The sequence below is a fragment of the Mytilus edulis genome, chromosome 7 (assembly GCF_963676685.1).
Source record: "Mytilus edulis chromosome 7, xbMytEdul2.2, whole genome shotgun sequence".
Classification (NCBI taxonomy): Eukaryota; Metazoa; Mollusca; class Bivalvia; order Mytilida; family Mytilidae; genus Mytilus; species Mytilus edulis.
This window is the reverse complement of record NC_092350.1, coordinates 47,878,323-47,899,540: the sequence shown is the minus strand read 5'-3', so window position 1 is coordinate 47,899,540 and position 21,218 is coordinate 47,878,323. Positions and strand designations below refer to the sequence as shown.

The 21,218-nt window shown below is 32.0% G+C and overlaps 1 protein-coding gene across 2 annotated transcripts in view; it reads left to right on the top strand.

The window, feature by feature from the left end:
• The window catches only part of LOC139481658 (glutamine amidotransferase-like class 1 domain-containing protein 1), a 53,802-nt gene that overhangs the window by 22,179 nt on the left and 10,405 nt on the right, over positions 1 to 21,218 (top strand). For both annotated transcript variants that reach the window (XM_071265109.1, XM_071265108.1), the window contains exons 7-11: positions 13,885 to 13,961; positions 14,374 to 14,479; positions 16,482 to 16,589; positions 17,425 to 17,519; positions 18,720 to 18,813. In XM_071265109.1, the coding sequence (XP_071121210.1) occupies positions 13,885 to 13,961; positions 14,374 to 14,479; positions 16,482 to 16,589; positions 17,425 to 17,519; positions 18,720 to 18,813 (480 nt within the window). The remainder of the gene's footprint in view (positions 1 to 13,884; positions 13,962 to 14,373; positions 14,480 to 16,481; positions 16,590 to 17,424; positions 17,520 to 18,719; positions 18,814 to 21,218) is intronic.

The following is a 21,218-nucleotide window of genomic DNA, read 5'->3' as shown; positions in this document are numbered from 1 at the left end:
AATATAAAAGAAAATGAACTTCATCTTCAACTTTATCTTTACAAAGTTTGCAGTATCTTTCACTTGCTAAAATTTTTGGTTTGCTATATCTCCCAGTTTCAATTGCAAGTGAATGTGCACTTATTCTAATTTTTGTAAGCAGTGATCTATCATATTTCTTAATATCAAATCTTAAGTAAGCTTTTAAGTCAAAAGATGAGCACATTTTACTATAAAATCTTAGTTTACCTGTGTTATTAGATTTGATATGCTCAAGTTGACCCAAAATCTTGCATTTATAAAAGTTTTTTAGTGAGTCCTCAAACACATTATGTGATATTTGAAGTGAATCAAAGTTGATTAACTTTTTTAGTTTATGTAATGATTGTACCCAGCAAGAGCTCTTTTGTGTATACAATTTTTTATCTTCAATGAATGCAGATTTTAATAAATCAAATTTTGGGTTGTTTCCAACTTCAATGTCAGTTAATCTAGCATAGTATTTAAACATTAGTTTATATGATATAAAACACAATGGATAGTATGTCAATATATAATTGAAGAACTATTGTTGTACTGTGAAATCTTCTCACATACAAGCTTGTCTATAGTCTGGGGATTTCTGTTATTTTTGCTACCATTTTTTCCCCATATCCCATGTTAGGATCAATGTAAGAGGTTGAAAATTTCATATCTGAATATTTTTTTCGTTATCTGGAAAGTTACATTTGACAATGGATCTTGATTGTTTCTGTGTGGCTTCTTTCTCATTTATATGGATCACTCACGGGGTAAAAATAGGAAAACTGTCGAATCTTTTTTACTTTTATGTATAGCATAATCCGAATTATATACATGTACTTAAAAGGATTTTAAAATAAAATCCATAAGATATTTTGCACCAAACAGTGCTGTGTCATGCCTTTTTAAAATATGATTGAAAATCGTAAATGTTTAAGTAAAATTCTATTTCGAATAACATCGCTGACCAACATAAATAATAAAAAAAAATGCAATGAACAGTATACTTCTGACAGATATTTGGTTCTCCTTGAAAAATACTGGGTCATAACATATATTAATTTCAGTCCCGAGTAATCTGAAGATATTTATTTAGAGTTAAATGATCAGAAATGCACAATTATACATGTGTATAAATCTATATGTTTTAATACGACTGCAAAAAAGTAAAAAAAAAACCAAAATAGTCGTATATTGCTATCACGTCGTCAGCGTCGCCGAAGACAAATGGTTTCCGGATAATAACTTTTGTATAAGTAAATAGAAATCAATTAAATTTTAACACAAGGTTTATAACCGCTAAAGAAAGGTTGGGATTGATATTGGGGGGTTATGGTCTCAACTGTTTAGGAATAAGGGGTAAAAAAGGGGGTCAAAATAAATTAACATGTTCGTAGTTTCCAGTCATTAAGTGCATGTATGAATCTCTCTGAAATTATACCACAACTTTCCATACCACAAAGGGATGGTTATGAATTGCTTGGAGGGGTGGGTGGGGGAGGGGTTATGGCTCAAACCGTTTAGGAATTAGAGGCAAAAAGAGCAAAAACAAGGGTTTCTTGGTTAATGGACAATAACGACAATTTGAAACCAGTGTAAGGAATGTAATCCAAATATATTGGTGGGGCAATTCGCAAAAACAGCGTAGGGCAAACGCAAAAAATTAAGTATAAATTCAAATTATATAACCAATTTTAAGTTCTTTTACTACAGTTATTCTGTGTCAGAAACTTATTATGTGTAAAATATTTAATAACATTCAAAATTCAGACCTGTATCAAGCGTGAATAGTGTGTCCGTTTTTGTCCGAACGGTTTAGGGTTGGACCTCTGCGGTTGTATACAGCTGAGTTCAACGAAGCAATTTATTAAACACTTAAAGTATATATACATATTAAGTTGTGAATATGGTGAAACTGATCATCAAAATAAGTTAAAAATGCCCAGGTGTGGAATAAATTTGTGGTAAATTGATCATACTTCTTAATTGACTTATTTCAATTAGTTTTATAAAATATTGTATACTGCGCGCCTTAATGATAAAATGACTTTAACAACTGTTTAAATTTGTTCGCTGGGCATTGCCAATTATGGATTCGGTAATTTCCGCTAAAAAACTATAGATCAAAGGACGTTCACAAATGACGGTTTCATATTAATTAAGTTGAATAGGGGTTGTATTTTGTAGAAGCGGTGCTCCTATATTGGAGAAAGATTCATACAATTCATACTTTAAATTATGATTGATACCTTTCCCCATTCAAAAAAGTCCCTTTTCAGAGAATGTCAGCATCTCGAGTGAATTGTCTGCTAGTGCTTAGCTCTTCGAGTGAAGGTTATACAGCGGATTTATTCCGGTTTTTTATCACTGCACAACACATTTTTCATATAGTAACTACACAAAATGACAAATACATTGGAAAATGTTTTCCTTGTAGAGGGAACGCCCCCTTTTCTCAAGTTTTGGTTTGACTTCTGCAACTGGGTCTGACTCTGTTCAAACATGTTGCAGGGTCAAATATATGGCACCCAAGGCAAATAAATATAGACGCTAACATTATTATTAACACGTTCTCATCTAAAATTAGAAATTCTCATTAACGGTAATTTGTCATAATTCGTTCTCAAATAGGTCGAATTAATGCTCATAAAACAATCTTATACAAAAAAGAGAAAAATAAAGGAAAAACACATTTTTATTTTATCAAGCACTTGGAAATCGTGAATCTGGCATTTTAACACCTGGTATATGCTGAACTGAATTGTAATAAATTAACTTGCATTTCTCAGGTCTGTATGCTAGCATACGTACCTGGTGTATGCTAATGTTTACATTTAATTAATACATTGTATTTCTCAGGTATGTATGCTAGCATACGCACCTGGTGTATGCAGAACAGCAAATATTGAATCAGTTGTTGTATTTCACAGGTCTGTATGATAGCATACGAACCTGGGTGTTTAAAAAAAATCCTTTACGTCAGTATAGCTGTGTTTTTACTTTATTGCCGATTTCGAGTTTTTTTTTAAAACTAAAAGCCTAAAACTGACCTCTTTATTTTCTCCCGTTGGTAAACAGAAAAGCGTTAATTTGCAAGGCAAACCGGTAATTAAAGCGTAAGCTCTCTGTTGTAAATCGATAAATGAAAATCAATTTTCAAGTTCCATGCCTATGATCGCTTTATTGACCTAGAGGTATCTGTTTTGTTTGCAAATTGAAATTACGGAAAATGATGCGAGGTTCCAAGTTCGAAGTTGTTGACAAAAATTTATATGACGTCAGGGACCTTCTGACGTAAGGCGGAGGGATATAGACGGATAGCATTGGCTTACACAAGTTACTTTACCAGTACACTTAATTAAAATAATAGCAATTGATTACAAAATAACCTGTTTTGTTTATACTTGGTATTGGTAATTATTAAAAAGTCAAAGAGAAAAGGACTATTTATCTGCGGAGTCACGCACTCCATCTTGATGACGTCATTTAAAAATGTAAACAATTTCAATGATCAATGAAGGAGTTCTCCTCACGGAGAAGAAAATGGACAAAAAAACGCTCTATTATCTTGATTTGAATAAACCAGAAGCAAAACAGAATGTCGGATATATTTATGGTAAGTAAACCTAGCTGTTTTTGTACATTTTTCACGATTTCATTTAACACCCTCTTTTTTGGAGGTCGGCTTGAACATGTACACATGTACACATATATGCATGTAGCAAGAGGTAGAATCTATTTAAAGGGGGTGCTATGCCAGCACTTTGTGGGAAAACTTACGTTGATTTATTGAGGGAAACAGTACTGAAGCGTCCATCTCTAAAGAAGTCATGCAGTGCCCTCCCTATCTCATCCCCCTTATGAAACTTCTGGATATTCATGTCTTATTCTTACAACTTTTAGGGAAACAACTGTCCCAGGTAAAAAAAAAAGAGAGGGGAAGCTGAGCGCTCGATCACATGTTAAAACCGGCCACACTATATAGTCTTTTTATGCCTGTTCCAAGTCAGGAGCCTGACTGTTGAAGTTGTCATTGGTTCATATTTTTCCGGTTTTTCTTTTTCGTAAATTGTTTTGCTATACATTATTATTTCTAATTTTTCATGTTGGGTCCCATAGGCGGATACAAAAGGTACATGCCCCCCTTTTGTGGGAAACATTTGGTTGATTATATAGAAATCGCTGAACCTTGGCTGGAGCCCCTCCCCCTTTATGAAAATATCTTAATCCGCCACTAGACTGTTTAAATCAATACTGTAACAGGGTAATTTATGAAGATCTTTCTTTATGATACTTCAGATACTTTATTTCACTAATAGTTGTGATAAAGCCCCTTAATCAATGTTACATCAATAGCAAAACGTAGCTTTGACCGTCTTTTGTTTAGCTTTTTAGTTTTTTTTAGAAAAGAAGTAAGGCAGCAACCATTTGATTTTCTGGGGTCCTATGGGGGGCTATGGTTTTTTCTGTACAAACTTTTTTTTCGCCTTTAGCGAAGAACAATCTTTTTATTAGCGACAAACCAAAAACAATTTTTTTCTTTCAATTTTAGCATTACATATAGCGGCAGCTGAGGGTGAAACAAACATTTTTTTTTTCTCAGGGTCCAGTTCTCCCCCCCCCCCCCCCCCCCCCCCCCCCAGTCTTCACGCCGAGTGGCAGCCCAGACAGCCCAGGCTGGTAAAATTGCTCTCGGGCCTGTAAAAATCAGACCTACAGGCCAACAGAATCTAACTAAAAATTTTCAAAAATTGAGCTGCGGGCCTGTAGATTAAACAGTTCAGCGTGAAGACTGCCCCCCCCCCCCCCCCCACCCCCACCCCCGAAAATCAAATGGTTGCTGCCTAATTCAAACAAATTATACATAAATTCATTGCAAAAGGATTAGAACAGTACATTTATTGGAAAAATGAATGTTACTAAGGAAATGACATATTTCATTGATCTTCAATCAATCACATGCATGGCGACAATTTGTTTTTCAAGGGAACGAGTTCACTATAAAGAACCCTTAGTTCATATAAACTTTAAAATCAGTAATTGTGATATAAATGTAACGGTAAATGGGTCTTTGTTCTGTGTATTTTGGACAGTCATTATTTTGGATATATGTATCTGGGATCTAATCCTCCTTGCCCGTTTACATAAGGAAATAGCTATTAAATATTTCAACATAGATATATAGGCTCACTACCGTCTATATACTAGTAACGAAGTCTGTTTAATGTTCACATGTTTAATCATATAAATGTACATGTATATATGATATTTTTAAAAGGTTCACAACCCAGGTTCACAGTTATAAATTCCAATACAAAACGTTACTTAGTTCCAACTCTATAAAACAACATGTTACTTCATTATAATATTTATCGCAACTTAATTGATACTTCAAGCTACTGCACCAATATAAGTGATCAATGCAAAAAGTGTCTTACAAAATCGTGCTATGAACCGCTGTCCTTAAATTTGATTAAACCTTGCTTTGATAAACGTCCAAATATTATTACAATTCTACGGTGCAACTCATGTACTGTACACACTGTCACATTTAATAAACAAGATGAAAGATCATACAACAAATTAAGTATAATTGACCATCAAATCTTTGATGTAGTTGACCACGCCACATCAATGTTAAAGTGAAGTGTAAAATATTTACTCGCATATATATATATATGTATATAATATGTAGTTTTCATTTCTCGTTTCAGCATTATTCAAACATTGGCTATACCTTTCATGTAACTATTTATGTGTTGCTTATGAATTTAATTGTAACACTTCTTAGTGACTGGATAGGTTAAACCAATGCCTTCCTAAATAACGATGACACCAATGAACAACACCAGTCTTTTTGCTGTTCCTGCTAATAATGTATGCATGGCTTCACTAGAAAAGGCATCAATTCTTTGGCTTTCCTGGTTGAAGGATTTGTTTTTACAACTCCAGTGTATACACAATTGTTACCATAGTATATAGTTGGTTGACCGTTATGGAACAACCGTTTCACAGATGATATCGGATATGTTTCTCACGTCATAACTACAATCCCCTTCCCTTTTCATGAATTTGACTTACTGTATAAAGCTAGTTATCGGGTTTGTAAAAACATGAGCAACCCGACGGTGCCACATGTGGAGCAGTATCTGCTTACCCTTCTGGAGCACCAGAGATCATCCCCAGTTTTTGGTTAGGGTTCGTGTTGCTCAGACTTTGTTTGTTTTCTATGCTGTTTCTTGGCCTGTGTACTTTTAATTTGTATCTTTCATGTCATGGTGTTGTCAGTTTATTTTCGATTTATGAGTTTGACTGTTCCTCTGGCATCTTTCGCCCCTCTTGAAGTCTATAACTTAGAGAATGATGAAAAATGATAGTTTTGCAATTCAAAATTTGAATACAATATAAGGCTGGTTAGAATGCAAACCATTCAGGTTGCTTTAAAATATCTAATAAGTGCCACCAAATATGTAGACATTTAAGACTGGGGGCAAACCATACACAATTACACAAGCTTACTGAATACCAGCAAGGTTTGACAATACAAGAATGTGTGTAAAACTGCAATTCAATAAAACATAGATTGGTGTACAAGCAATTAAAGCTTGTATGTATCCATGCAAGAAAAATAAGTTTTCACCGTACACTAGTGTTGTATGCAAGAATACCGTGAACTGAAAATGTCAAACAAATATGCAAACTTTTATGTTCCAATGGGTATAGGATTATATGTTGGTATGCCGACAATCAAACCCATGAATTCCATTGTTTTACAAGGGTTTATTGAAAAGCGGGTTGGTATACGGGAATAAACCCCTGAGTGTTGCAGTTAAGAATTTTAAGAGCTTTCTTTCAAATTCAAATGCAGTTGAAGGCTATACATAAGTAATTCCTTACATCCATGTTCGACCTTTTCATTTCACAATCATACACATCTCCTTATTTTCTAAGGGAGGTATGCAAACATAATTAAATAAGAAATGATACTACTCAGTAAATACTTAGCATTCAGGCATACAGACTTGCCAATACAAACATGAATCCAGAATAAAATTTTAGAATCCATACAGGCATACAAGTACCTAGCAGAAAAAAAGCCAAAATAAATTTTAAAAAATCGGTTTACATATCCTAGGTTCGTATACAGGCATACAGACCTTAACTATGCCAAAATAAATATATTAAAGGTTCTAAATACACCAGATTTGTATGCAGGAATACAGACCTGACAAATACTTATATACGCAGAAAGTGAGAGTTTAATATACACCAGGTCGGGATGCTAGCATACAGACCTGAAAAATACTAGTATATGCATAGAGTGAGAGTTTAACATGCACCAGGTCGGTATGCTAGCATACAGACCTGACAAATACTAGTATATATGCATAGAGTGAGAGTTTAACATACACCAGGTCGGTATGCTAGCATACAGACCTGACAAATACTAGGATGTGCATAGAGTGACAGTTAAGCATTAACCAGGTCGGTATGCTAGCATACAGACCTGAAAAATGCTAGTTTATGCATAGAGTGAGAGTTTAGCATTAACCAGGTCGGTATGCTAGCATACCGACCTGAAATTTACTTGTATATGCATAGAGTGAGAGTTTAGCATTAACCAGGTAGGTATGCTGGCATACAGACCTGACAAATTCTAATATACACATACAGTGAGGTTTTAACATACACCAGGGTGGTATGCAGGCATACAGACCTGAAAAATACAAGTAAGAGAAAAAAAGACTTAATTTAGCATTCTTTTCATTGAAACATCTGAAATAAAGATGGGTAAATGCTATGTTATGTATATATTTCAAAATGACATAAAAGTATAACAAAAATGCAGAATGAGTATTTTTTTAAGGTTTATTTACTTGAACTATTTCCTTGGTGTTAAAATAGTTCATTCTAGCATCCTATGAAAAAGGTTTATGATAAAATAATGAAATTTTGGTTCGCATTTACAAAGAAAGATCACAAATCTTGCCAAAAGATGACAAACAAATATTGTTAATGCTATACAGTGAGTTTTTTACGCGAATTATATCAATATTCCCAAATGTTGTAGCCTTTTCACACAAAAATAAGTTAAGTGGCATATGAGAATTTCTAATTTTAGATGAGAACGTGTTTATTCTAATAGTAAAGAAATATGAGAGCATCACAGTTTTTGAGGCTCTCTGCTCTAGTCTACCTAGTTATGGCTATGTCCTATATCTACTGTCATGACTGTCTTTGCACTAAAACATTGTCATGGTTGTCAGTTTCTGACATTGTCATTGTTCCAATTTGAATGTGTTTTACAAAGAACAGTAGTTTGCATTGTTCAGTTATACAAATAGGTATTTTAAAACATCTTCCACTGTAACCATGACATTTATCATCCATGTTTTTTTTGTTCTTGTTAAAAATCATTCAGGTCAGGTCCGGACATCCTGGCATTTACATTTGTCAGGAGGTGATGAAATCCGGAATCCTCTAGATTTTTCATCTATTTGAAGGGGATAACTGATTATTTATATTGCCAATTATTTTTTAACCAGATGTTATAGTATGTTAAAAATCAAAATGGGGATAGTATATAGTGTCTTTAACAGTATTAAAAGAGTAAAATTACTTTATTCAACTGGTTATGATATATATCAATTAAATTAATTTGCAATAAGTCTATGGAAAATCTAGAGGAATCTTATCCGCATCACCTATCAACATTGTTTACATAACAAAAATGCTAATCATTGATTGGTCAGTTACATGTTGTGATGTCACTGCAGATCTGAGAATTGCTTTGGTTGTGTTTTATTACTTCTTTGGTTAGTACACAGTCAGGGTGCTACTTAAACAAGTGATTTCATGATCACCTATTTCAGTGAATTTTTATATTCAGTTATCACCTATTTAAGTGATTTTGGTGTTTTCTTTGATCTTCAAATGCTAATTTCATTGATTTTCCATATTTTCACAAACTATTCTATAATTTTCCTACTTAAATCAATTATCCCTTTATCTTTGGATATCAATTTCACCAGTGCACTTGGGCAGTAAGTTAGTGCGCTAAAGCTTTTAAAAGTACCCTTGGGAATTGTTCTGTAATCAAATATTCATTAACTACACTTAATACTATCAGACAAAGGTCAACAATATAAGGTGACCTGACTGGTTTTCTTTAGAATTAGAATGATTTATTTTAAGGTCATGAACATGATGAAGGTTATGTCCTGATCTACAAATTATTCCAGTTTTTGCATATTCAAATAAACTGTAAAAACTGGCAGGTTTATCAAGCAAATGACAATTTCTGCATGTACATAGTTGTTTTTTCAATGGAATTTTGTTTTTTTTAGTAATAAAAACATCAAGCTTGTGGGAAAAATATCCAAAAAATGTTATACTAGTAAACACTTATTGAAGTGATTAAATTTTAACTTCTCAAATTACTTGTTTCAGTGATTTTGATTTTGCGGAAATTTTAAATATTTCTCAGCCAAAATCACTCAAAGAAGTGATTTTGAAATCACTTGTTTAAGTACCAACCCTGACTGGTACACTGTCTTGCTATAAACATGTATCCGGTACTAACTTTCAGGCAATATAGCAGAATGCATTGCAAGTCTGATGTGCATGATGTGGGGACTTCAATTACATGCATTATCTAGAATTAGAATTTCCAATTCCTTTTTTAAAAATGTTTCAGCTTTGTACAAAAATTACTAGTGTAAAATCATTCAAACGGGGAAACCAATGATGTAATCTATATAAAAAGGAGAAACGAGAAACATGTATGAACGTAACATATAAACAGACGACAACCACTGTACATGCTGTACATCAGATTCAAGACTTATGAGAAGTGCAAACATTTGTAGCGGGATTAAAAGTTTTAATGGTAACAAACCATCTCCCTTTTCTGAAATGATAGTATAACATCACAATATGGAAAGACACACGATAAAATATCAATTGGAAGGCTTATAACTCAATCAAAAAACGCAAATTAACTGACAATGAAAGAATGAATTTGATTTGTGATAAAATAAAATAGTGAATACAAATTATAAGGGATAAATAAATAAGTAAGGTCAAAAGTAAATAAACAGGTTTAACAAAGTTTTGTGAAATGTTGAACAACTTTTAGAAAATCGTCACTTTTGAAAAAAAACCTGTGTCATGGTCCTGATCCTGAAATCCTGGGCTTAAAAACATGAAATACCGAAGTCCCAAATTAAAAGAAGTTTAAATCCAGACATTCATTGACATCCCGAACTTCAAACAAATTTATCCTGGATTGCAAAAGGCTCAATCCTGAAATCTTGAGTTTAAAAACAGCCGATCCTGGAGTCTGTCAAAATATCAAAACAGTATGTAGGATCCGGGATCTGAAGCCCCAATTGAGACCCCCACAGGAGATCTAATTATTTAATATGATTGCAAGAGAGACTTGTAACTATCCATTAACTTAAACTTGTTTACATAATAATTATATCAATTGCATTTAATAGGAATTATACCAAATTACGGTTTTGACCTAGAGTCACTAATCTAGTTTTCATCATCTTCTGGATATGGTAATAAAATAAAGAAAACATGGTATGTTATCTTTGGAACACACTCAGGGTCTAAATGTGAAATTGCATTTTTGTCAAGCCGTTGGACTTTTGTCAAAAAAGCCAGACATAGTGATCCTACATTCCGTCATCAGTTGCATCCACAAATATTCACTCTGTGGTTAAAGTTTTTTAAAAATTTTAATAACTTTCTCAAACTATCCTGGGTTTCAACCAAATATGGACAGAAGATTGTGGTTAAAGTTTTTTAAAAATTTTAATAACTTTCTCAAACTATCCTGGGTTTCTACCAAATATGGACAGAAGATTGTTTATGATCATAAGATAGTATCAAGATGTAAATTTTGTAAAAAAAAAAATCCTGTTTATCCATTGTTATACATATTTTACTTATAATTGGACTTAGTTTTTTTGCCAGTTAACATTCTATTCACTCTGCTCTGTGGTTGAAGTTTTTAAAATTTAAATAACTTTCTTAAATTATCCTGGATTTCTACAAAATTAAAACAAAAAGTTGAATATGATTAGAAGATGGTATCCAGAAGTAAATTTTGTAAAAAAAAAAATCCTTTTTACCTTTTTAGCTCACCTGGCCCAAAGGGCCAAGTAAGCTTTTCTTATCACTTGGCGTCTGGCGTCCGTCGTTACCTTTTACAAAAATCTTCTCCCCTGAAGCTACTGGGCCAAATTTAACCAAACATGGCCAAAATCATTATTAGGGTATCTAGTTAAAAAATTGTGTCTGGTGACCTGGCCAACCAACCAAGATGGCCGCCATGGCTAAAAATAGAAGATAGGGGTAAAATGCAGTTTTTGGCTTATCACTTAAAAACCAAAGCATTTAGAGCAAATCTGACATCGAGTAAAATTGTTTATCAGGTCAAGATCTATCTGCCCTGAAATTTTGAGAGATAAACTGTAAACAGCAAAAATGTTCAGCAAAGTAAGATCTACAAATAAGTCAACAGGACCAAAATGGTCTGTTGATTTCTTTAGGAGTTATTGCCCTTTATAGTCAATTTTTAACCATTTTTCGTAAAGCTAAGTTATCTTTTACAAAAATCTTCTCCTCTGAAACAACTGGGCCAAATTAAACCAAACTTGACCACAATCATCATTGGGGTATGTAGGTTAAAAATTGTGTCCCGTGACCTGGCCAACCAACCAAGATGGCCGCCATGGCTAAAAATAGAACAAAGGGGTGAAATGTAGATTTTGGCTTAAAACTCTGAAACCAAAGCATTTAGAGCAAATCTGACATGGGGTAAAATGGTTTATCAGGTCAAGATCTATCTGCCCTGAAATTTTCAGATGAATCTGAAAACCTGTTGTTGGGTTGCTGCCCCTGAATTGGTAATTTTAAGGACATTTTGCTGTTTTTGGTTATTATCTTAAATTATCTTATTATAGATAGAGATAAACTGTAAACATCAATAATGTTAAGCAAAGTAAGATTTACAAGTAAGTCAACATGACGGAAATGGTCAATTGACCCCTAAGCAGTTATTGTCCTTTATAGTCAATTTTTAACAATTTTCATAAAATTTGTAAATTTTAACTAACATTTTCCACTGAAACTACTGGGCCAAGTTCATTATAGATAGTTTTACTTTATCATGTTTATATGGAGGTAGTTTTTCTGCCAGTTAACACAACATTCACTCTGTGATTAAACATATTAACGTTTTTAAAATTTTAATAACTTTCTTAAACTATTCTGGATTTCTACCGAAGTTGGTCAGAAGCTTCTTTATTATCAAAAGCAAGTATTTAGAAGAAAATTTTGTAAAATTATATTTCCTGTTTTTGCGTATGTAACTTATAATTATGTACATACCGGTAGTTTTCTTTCAGTTTACATTACAGACAATCTGCAGTTAAAGTTATTAAAATATTTATTAGCTTCATAAAGTTAAGGTGAATCACTGACACTGGGTTCTGCGGAACACTTACAATTTTTTTTTATGGAATATGATAATTAAATGTTGACTGATATTATAGGATTAAACACATTTTTTCTAGAGGTTATTGATGTGTAAACCGGGGCGATTAACTCACAAACTGAATAAAAGTCAGAAGGACTTTTATGTTGAGATTGTGAGTAAGAGCCCCGGTTTACACATCAATAACCTCTAGAAAAAATGTGTTTAATCCTTATAATTCTTCAGCCAAATATTTTTTTGTTGATGGCTACTATATATATTTACCATCAAAAGCACAATGGCAAGTCGTAACTAAGGAGTACGCTGCCATCTTGACTTTCTAAAAACCATAAATGTCCGAAAAATACAACGGAATCTTAAATGAAATAGCACCTACCTCAAAAACTTCATTTTAATTAAATTTTATCCGAATTTGAAGCGTACACGAAACTAAATAATCTTTCCCTTGAAAATTTCCATTCGTATGACGTCATGTTTTGCCATGGCGTAAATTCACCAAATCCTTCATGAAATTTCGCGGAATTTTATTAAATTTAATTTTTGTACATTTTCGAAGCTTTAGTGCAATAAATTTCTTTCTTTTTTTGTTATATACATGTATGCGCAAGAATAGTCACAACTGTTATGCAATTGTTTTTTAATCTCAATTTGCTGAAAATCCCGGGATAACTGCAAGCTTGTGTATTGCACATGAATAGATTACAAAAGTAGTTTCGGAAACATGGTTTATCGAAGTGTAAACTTAGAGAAAAATTCTAATTGACCAATCCAATTCAAGTATTTATAGATATGCTAATCATATAAGAATTATTGACTATTTAACATGTTACCAGCCAAGTAATACCTACATTAGCATGTTAAGAGTAATTTACAGTAAGAGATATGTGTTATGGTTTCCTGCATATCACTCATGACCATATCCACTTTTGGGTGTGTCTTATTATATGTTGTATAGAAGTCTTCTTGATAAGGGAGGGGGCTAGGATGAACATTTTTTTTTAGTTGTAATCTCTGTCCTGCCATTTTATATTTCACTCTTTTCGGTCCTGCCTTTTTTTCTTAGTTTATCCTGACCTTTTTTACATAAATTGTCATCATGCCTTTTTTTTGCCAAGTTGCTCATCCTGTTTTTTTTTTTAACAAAACTCCTGTCCTGCCTTTTTTGTCAAATTTCATCCACCTTTTTTTTTTAAATTTCATTCTAGCCCCCATCAAAATCAAATGGTAGCTCCCTAATCATGATAATGATTGACACTCATGACATTACCAACAGAACACATCATGCCTATGGTGTGTACAGCATATATTTTATTCTTTTTATATATGTATCTTACTCCAATATTTTCAGTGTGTGTATTCGTATATTTTAATAGGTGTCTCCTCAGAATCATTTAGACAGGCTTATAACTTGGCCAGCTCCAACTTCAATATCCAGGTAGCATCACCTAATGTAAGTATATTTGGTAATAATGAGCAGGTATTGGGTACATGTATAACATGTATACATGTAACTATGATGCTGTTTATTTTACCACTCCTACCACCACAACCTTTAAAATGAAAGTGATCTTTGTCAGATCTAAGGCAATCATGTGTACAATTTCATAGTTTTAACCTAAAATGTTAAATTTCAGTGAAGTTTTTAAGAAAAAAAAACTATATTAGTTTATCATGTTAATTGTGATGTGCATCTTCAATTTTGTAACTGTCATAATATTAAGGTAGGTCAGTTTAAAGACTTGATTCCATAGATATGAATTTTGAGCTACTTGTTTTGCTTTTATGTACTAGAAATAAAGAAGCATCATCATGATCATAAATTGCCTAAAATGTAGTGCATTCTTATCTTTGCTTCTTTTCAGGGGAAGAATATAGAGTTTATTCAGCAGGATGACAACAATAGAAGATGGTTCAATGAATTTAGAAGTAAATCGGTCTCAACACCAATAGGATTAGAGACTATTGACCGTAAGAGTTTATTCGTACAAATAAGGTTAATTTTATTGAGACTTTTCTACAAAAAAGTAGAATTGTTAACAGCGTTATCAAAATATTCAGCTTTCTGTGTATTGCAGTTAACCTTGTTAAATTGAAAAAAAAAGGATCCAAGTGCCACAAATGAATTATGGGTAGAAAAAAATGCATTTCTATTTTCTGAATTATAAGAATGGTATCTTTAATGAGTTTTTGCTTTGGAAAACTTGAAATTTGAAACTTGCATGAAGACGAGAAGGAAAAGAAACAAGAAGGCATTTCAATCTATCAAATAAGTACAGAGTACTTTAATGGGTAAAAGAGAGATATAAAGACAAACACTAGTTCACAAATCAAAACACATTATAACCAAAGATTAAACAACCCCCAAAAAAACTGAAGGACTTCAGAATCTTAAAAAATCAGCAGCTTCTGCTTCAGTAGTGGCACTTTCGGACAAATATCAGTTACTGTCGAAGTTTTATTTAGTGATATGGTCATATAAAACAAAATAGTTAATACAAATAAATACAATCAAAATTGAAAACAAATGTTCAACGTTAGCCTGATTTGATACAGACAGAATATGTGTGAGGTTTAATCTGCACAAATATCTTGACCGTATGTTGTGACAGATAGATGTATCTTGGTTATTGTGGTATTTGGGTTGCTATCACATAAGTATAAATAGAACATATCCTTTTTTCATCCAAGAAAAATCAACAGAGTCAACCTACCAGCCATATCCATGCTAACTAATTTGAACAAGAAATAACAGATGGCATATAATTTGGAATAAATTGTCAAAATATTTTTTGCTACTGAAGGGATTAAGCTTAGGATTGATTGCTGCTGCCTAAAAAAACAAAAAAAAAATACTGTAAATTCAGAAATTAATGCGAGGTTTTTATTATTGCGAAAAATGCGGCGAGTTGTAAACGTAATAATTTAAACTCACATTTTGAAATATTTTATATGAATTAAACAGGATTTTTCTCAAAATCGTAAAAAATAAAATCACATATAAGTCTAAAATGACAAAATCGCAATAATAAATGCACACAATAATTTCTGAATTTACAATAATTATTCATCAATGTTCATATTAAGAAGTTTTAGTTCGACACAGTGAAGTAATATTTATCTAAAAACTAAATATTTTCAATAGTAAAAAGCAAAGAATTATTCAAATTCATAAAAATTATCGGTAATCTTGAAAACTGGAATGATGCATTGGTGATCCACTATATTGGATCTTATCAAAATAAAGATTGCCTTTATCTTTTGGGCAAATAACTTTTAATCTGTTTTCTATGAAATGAAAAAAAAACCATGTGATTACTGAATGTGTTATATCATGATTTATGTTTAAATTGATCTGTCTTTCTTCTATTGGTAAATGGGAGATAACTCCTACCTTCCATTAAATTTTTATTTTGTTCTAGATATATTAAAAACTGCATGATTAGTATGTAAAACAGAAAGATGAAGATTGTCTTCATTTGTCATGTAAGGATCTTATCCAAAGATCAGAGGCGGATTTAGGGGGGGGGGCCTGGTTGCTTATATAGGGAATCATTGATGGGTGACTGGAGTGGGTCCCCTCTTAGGTCAGTCAGTGGGCCCCCACTTATGTAAATTTCTGGATCTGCCACTGAAGATGCACAGGTCGGGCACAGAATCCCAAGAGGGATTATTCAAGAATTTTCTAACAATCTAAGAAATATCAAACTATTTGAGTTGTCTCATTGGCAATCATTTACATCTTCTATTTTATATGCATGGTTGAAATACTTCATATATCATTTGATGCTATTCTGATTATAATGTATGATACCTTACAGAAATAATTAGCTCATTGTTTCAAATATTATTAAAACATTGAAAAAGACTGATGAAAAGCAGTATGTTCAGAAAGAATTCATATTGAAACTGCATAAAATAAATATCAGAAATTCTACCAATTATTTTAAATGCTGTTGATTTTATTTTCCAGCTAACAGATATTCAGCATTACTGATACCTGCTGCTCCTGGTGCTTTACATGATTTAACAAACAATGAAGACTTAGCTGTTATTATCAGACATTTTGTCAAAGAAAAAAGTAAGTACATGTACCAGTTCTGAAGATATAAACATCAAGCAATATAGGACATAATTCTATATTTGTCTCATTTCTTCATCATTCACGATATTTATTTTTCTTTTTGCGTTTTCCATGCGGATTTCATATTGAAATCCTTGCTATCTAAAATATGCTTCTTTTTACTATAATGTTGAGACATCAATTGACCTTTTACTTGACACTCGACAGAATTCAGGAGGAAGTCTTGGAATTGTCTGGTTTTCATATATTGTAAATTCAGAAATTATTGCGTGCATTTATTATTGCGATTTTGTCATTTTAGACTTAAATGCGATTTTAATTTTTACGATTTTGAGAAAAATCATGTTTAATTCATATAAAATATTTCAAAATGTAAGTTTAAATTATTGTGTTTACAACTCTGTCGCATATTTCGCAATAATAAAAAACTTGCAATAATAAATTTTTAATTTACACTATATAAAAATATTGGGTTTAACAAATGAATTGTTAACTATGAAATAGAAGCAGAAAAAAAGATTGCCCCGAAAGTGTGCCTATATTTTTTGCAGTCAATTCCTCTTTCTGTTCTGAATCCAGACTGGAATTTTTTCGGAATAATTGCACATAAATGTATTTTGGAGTTGCGCACTGCTAATTATGGAATGATTTGAGGAATTTTCACTTATTTTACCAGCTTTAGGAACATGCTTATTATTTAGGAAAATTTACAAAATACATCAAAGTAATGGGTAATTTTGCCATTTGACTTTTTACTTCCTTCAGAGATTCTAATTTTTTTAATACTTGTTTACAGATACAGCTTTTTATCAAATCAATTATTTATTTTCAGAATCAATATGTGCAATAGGTTTAGGAGTAGCTGCTTTGTTTTGTGCAAAAGAAGAAAACAAACAATGGTCATTTGAAGATTATAGTTTAACTGGGGTAATTAATTCAATGCCTTTAACTCTATGATGACTACCTTTTATTTTGTGATACTTAGTATACATGTAGTATAGTCCTTTTCCTGAATCCCTTCTTTGAATTGTATTATTAATTCTATATGTAGAATTGAGAATGGAAATGGGGAATGTGTCAAAGAGACAACAACCCGACCAAATAAAAAACAACAGCAGAAGGTCACCAACAGGTCTTCAATGTAACGAGAAATTCCCGCACCCGGAGGCGTCCTTCAGCTGGCCCCTAAACAAATATATACTAGTCCAGTGATAATGAACGCCATACTAATTTCCAAATTGTACACAAGAAACTAAAATTAAAATAATACAAGACTAACAAAGGCCAGAGGCTCCTGACTTGGAACAGGCGCAAAAATGCGGCGGGGTTAAACATGTTTGTGAGATCTCAACCCTCCCCCTATACCTCTAACCAATGTAGAAAAGTAAACGCATAACAATATGCACATTAAAATTCAGTTCAAGAGAAGTCCGAGTCTGATGTCAGAAGATGTAACCAAAGAAAATAAACAAAATGACAATAATACATAAATAACAACAGACTACTACTAGAGACAAGTTGGCGTAAGCAGATTTTAGTGGATTATGGAAAAAATATATTTTCATTGATATTGGATGTTTTATTTTAAAAAAATCTGCATACAAGCTTTTAAAATACATTTGTATATGAAAATTTGTACTTTACTGAAAATTAAAATTTTTGGTTCAACTGTACCCATCATGACCATGAAATCGATGAAAACTGGTATCTTTAAAAAAGTAATGAACTAGCAGTATTAAGTTCTATGAATTGTCATGAGTAATAAAAAAAAAACCAAAAGTACGTAGAAGCATAGAAAAGTAATTTAGAATTTGGATTAGGATACAAGAGCAATAAAGAATTTATCAAATCTGTGTTATTTAAATGTTTTGTATTTACTGTAAATTCAGAAATTATTGCGATGTTTTAAATATATTGCAAAAAAACTGCAACAGGATTATAATTGCAATAATTTAAACTCGCATTTTGAAATCTTTAATATGAATTAAACAGGATATTTCTCAATATCACAAATATTTGAATTGCATTTTAGTTTTAAATGACAAAATCACAATAACAAATGCATGCAAAAATTTCTGAATTTACAGTAGTGACACTAATGGTAACTATATTAATATATTGTTTCAGCCATCAGTATATGAATTAGCAAAAAGTCCAGACTTTTCTTCATTACCACTTATAACAGAAGATACAATAAAAGACCTAGGTGGAAAATATAACTGTAAGTTTAATTTTGTTAAACTTCAAGTAATGAAGCTTGAAAAATTATAGATTACAGTACGCCCAGAGAGTTTGTAATCGCGAACTTTTATCACCGATTTCCGAGTGTAGCGGTGTGACACCGCGAATCACGGATTCTACTCCCAATTTCCTCCAAAGATTCTCTCCCAACACCGCGTGGCTGTTAATTGGTTTATTGCCCATCGGATGAACTGAAAATTAATGACGCGTGACAACATAATCGGATTAGCCAGATTTATTACCTTTGTACATTTAATCGATCTTGATTGCACCTGTGTGCTTTAAAATACGTTATTTAAATGTCCATTCATTGTCAGATAAAAGTGTGACATTTTTATTTAAAATAAGACAATTATTCTTGTATGTATATGCCCATGTCATTGTCATATTAAATAAAACGTAAAAACGTATAAAAATACGAATAAAACACTTATTTAGTATTTTCATTATAGTCCGATCAGGTCATAATTTTTGTTTTTTCAACAAAGTTTCAACAAAGATGATTTTACCACAATTAGAACCTTTTATGACCTACTCAGTGAATATCCGGTTCATTAATAGTTCAATATTATATAATTAATATCAACTGGCTTAAAACAAAATGTTGTTTTTACGGTAATTTGTCCAATCTAAATCAAACCCTAGAGTTAATTTATCGGACCAACAAGTGAACTCTGTTAATTTCAATTTATTTTGAAATGTAAAATATTATGTTTCACTACCTCGGTAGATTACCGACTTGAAATATTTGAATTTAAAAAAGAAACTGTAAAGTGACAAATAGTTTTGTATGCAATGTGGCAGCCCTATATTCATAAATACTGAGATAATTCCCCGCCCAGACACAACACAATAATCACAACCTTATTTAATTATATGAAGAAATAAAATCATGTGTTTTTTATCTGTTATGATCTGTTATTGATCTTTTATTATTTAAAATAAAATTGGATTGGCGCAATCCGTATTTTACTGCTGTTAAAAGTCCTCGGCGAAATATAAAAAGAAGTATTTCAACAATTTATACTATAGAATCTTAAAATGAAATTATATCGTACAAGAAAGAAATATGTAAAAAAAAATGTGGATCGGATATTTACGATCGACATATTTTCACAGAGGATCTCTACCAACACCCATCAGGAACTGAACGACATGCATCCTATTTTCATCTACCATTAATGTATAGTGTTGACTATGGAAGTATAAATAATGTCCAGGTTTATGTCCTCTGTTGACTGAGAAACGTATAAATAAAAGGCTGATGTTCGTTTATTCAGAAAAGGAATAAAATTTAGAATCCGGTTAATCAATTGTAAAAGGACCTTCTAGAGCCTCAATCTTAACGCATACAAATGTCAATCATTACATGAATTTTCCCACGGTTATCCAGAAAGGTCACCTGAGTTTACTGTTACATGATACTATTTCCCGCCAAATAAAAATCTCGTGGACAAAATTGATGTCACTATTTTTAGCATTCAATATTGTGAGCGAAGTCAAGTTCAAGTTCAACCACGCACTGTTGATCACTGAGATGCGTGTCGTCTTCCCACGGCAATTAATTGTTTTAAAAATATTTAAAGATAACTGTTCTAAATACAACACAAAGGTTTACATTCATTGTGCGTAAATGAATATTATGCAACGACGAGTTGATGCAGCTATAGAAGTATTCCTGTTGTAGCCGAAATGTATTATATCCTAAAGTAATGCTAATCGTGAAGAGAAAATGCCGTAGACTTATTAAGCATAACGAATGGTGAATAGTATTTTCTTTTTTACTTGCATATACAAGTTTTAAGACACGTAATTTTCTTTAAACTCACTGCTCACATTTTATACCTTCAGCGTTAGTTTCCGTTTATTTTCACGCAAGTATGTCTCTTTTCGTAAGTTATATCAATTACCGATAAATAAAAAACGAGGTCATAATCAAGTATAAATTTTTTTTATAAAACTTTAATGCAATTGAAAGCATTAACAACAACGTTTTGGATTTTAAAACTTTCATTTTGTAATCGTAAAATGGAAATGGCGTAGAATTATTAGCATAACAGATAAGGAATAATATTTTCTTTTTTACTTGTAGTATAAAAAACTTTGAGACATGTAATTTTTCTTTAAACTGCCCTCATTTATTCAGCGTTAGTCTCCGTTTATTGTTGCACAATTATATCTCTTTTAGTAAATTAAATATTTATTTACTGATAAAAAAACGGAAGTCAAAATCAAATATAGTTGTTTAAAAACTTGATTAAAATGTACAGAGTAATTGAAAGAATTAACAACAACGTTTTGCTTTTTATTTTAATCTTTCATTTGTTTCAAGCAATCAGATATAACCTGATAATCAATAGACAGGAAATACAATTGTTTAATTAC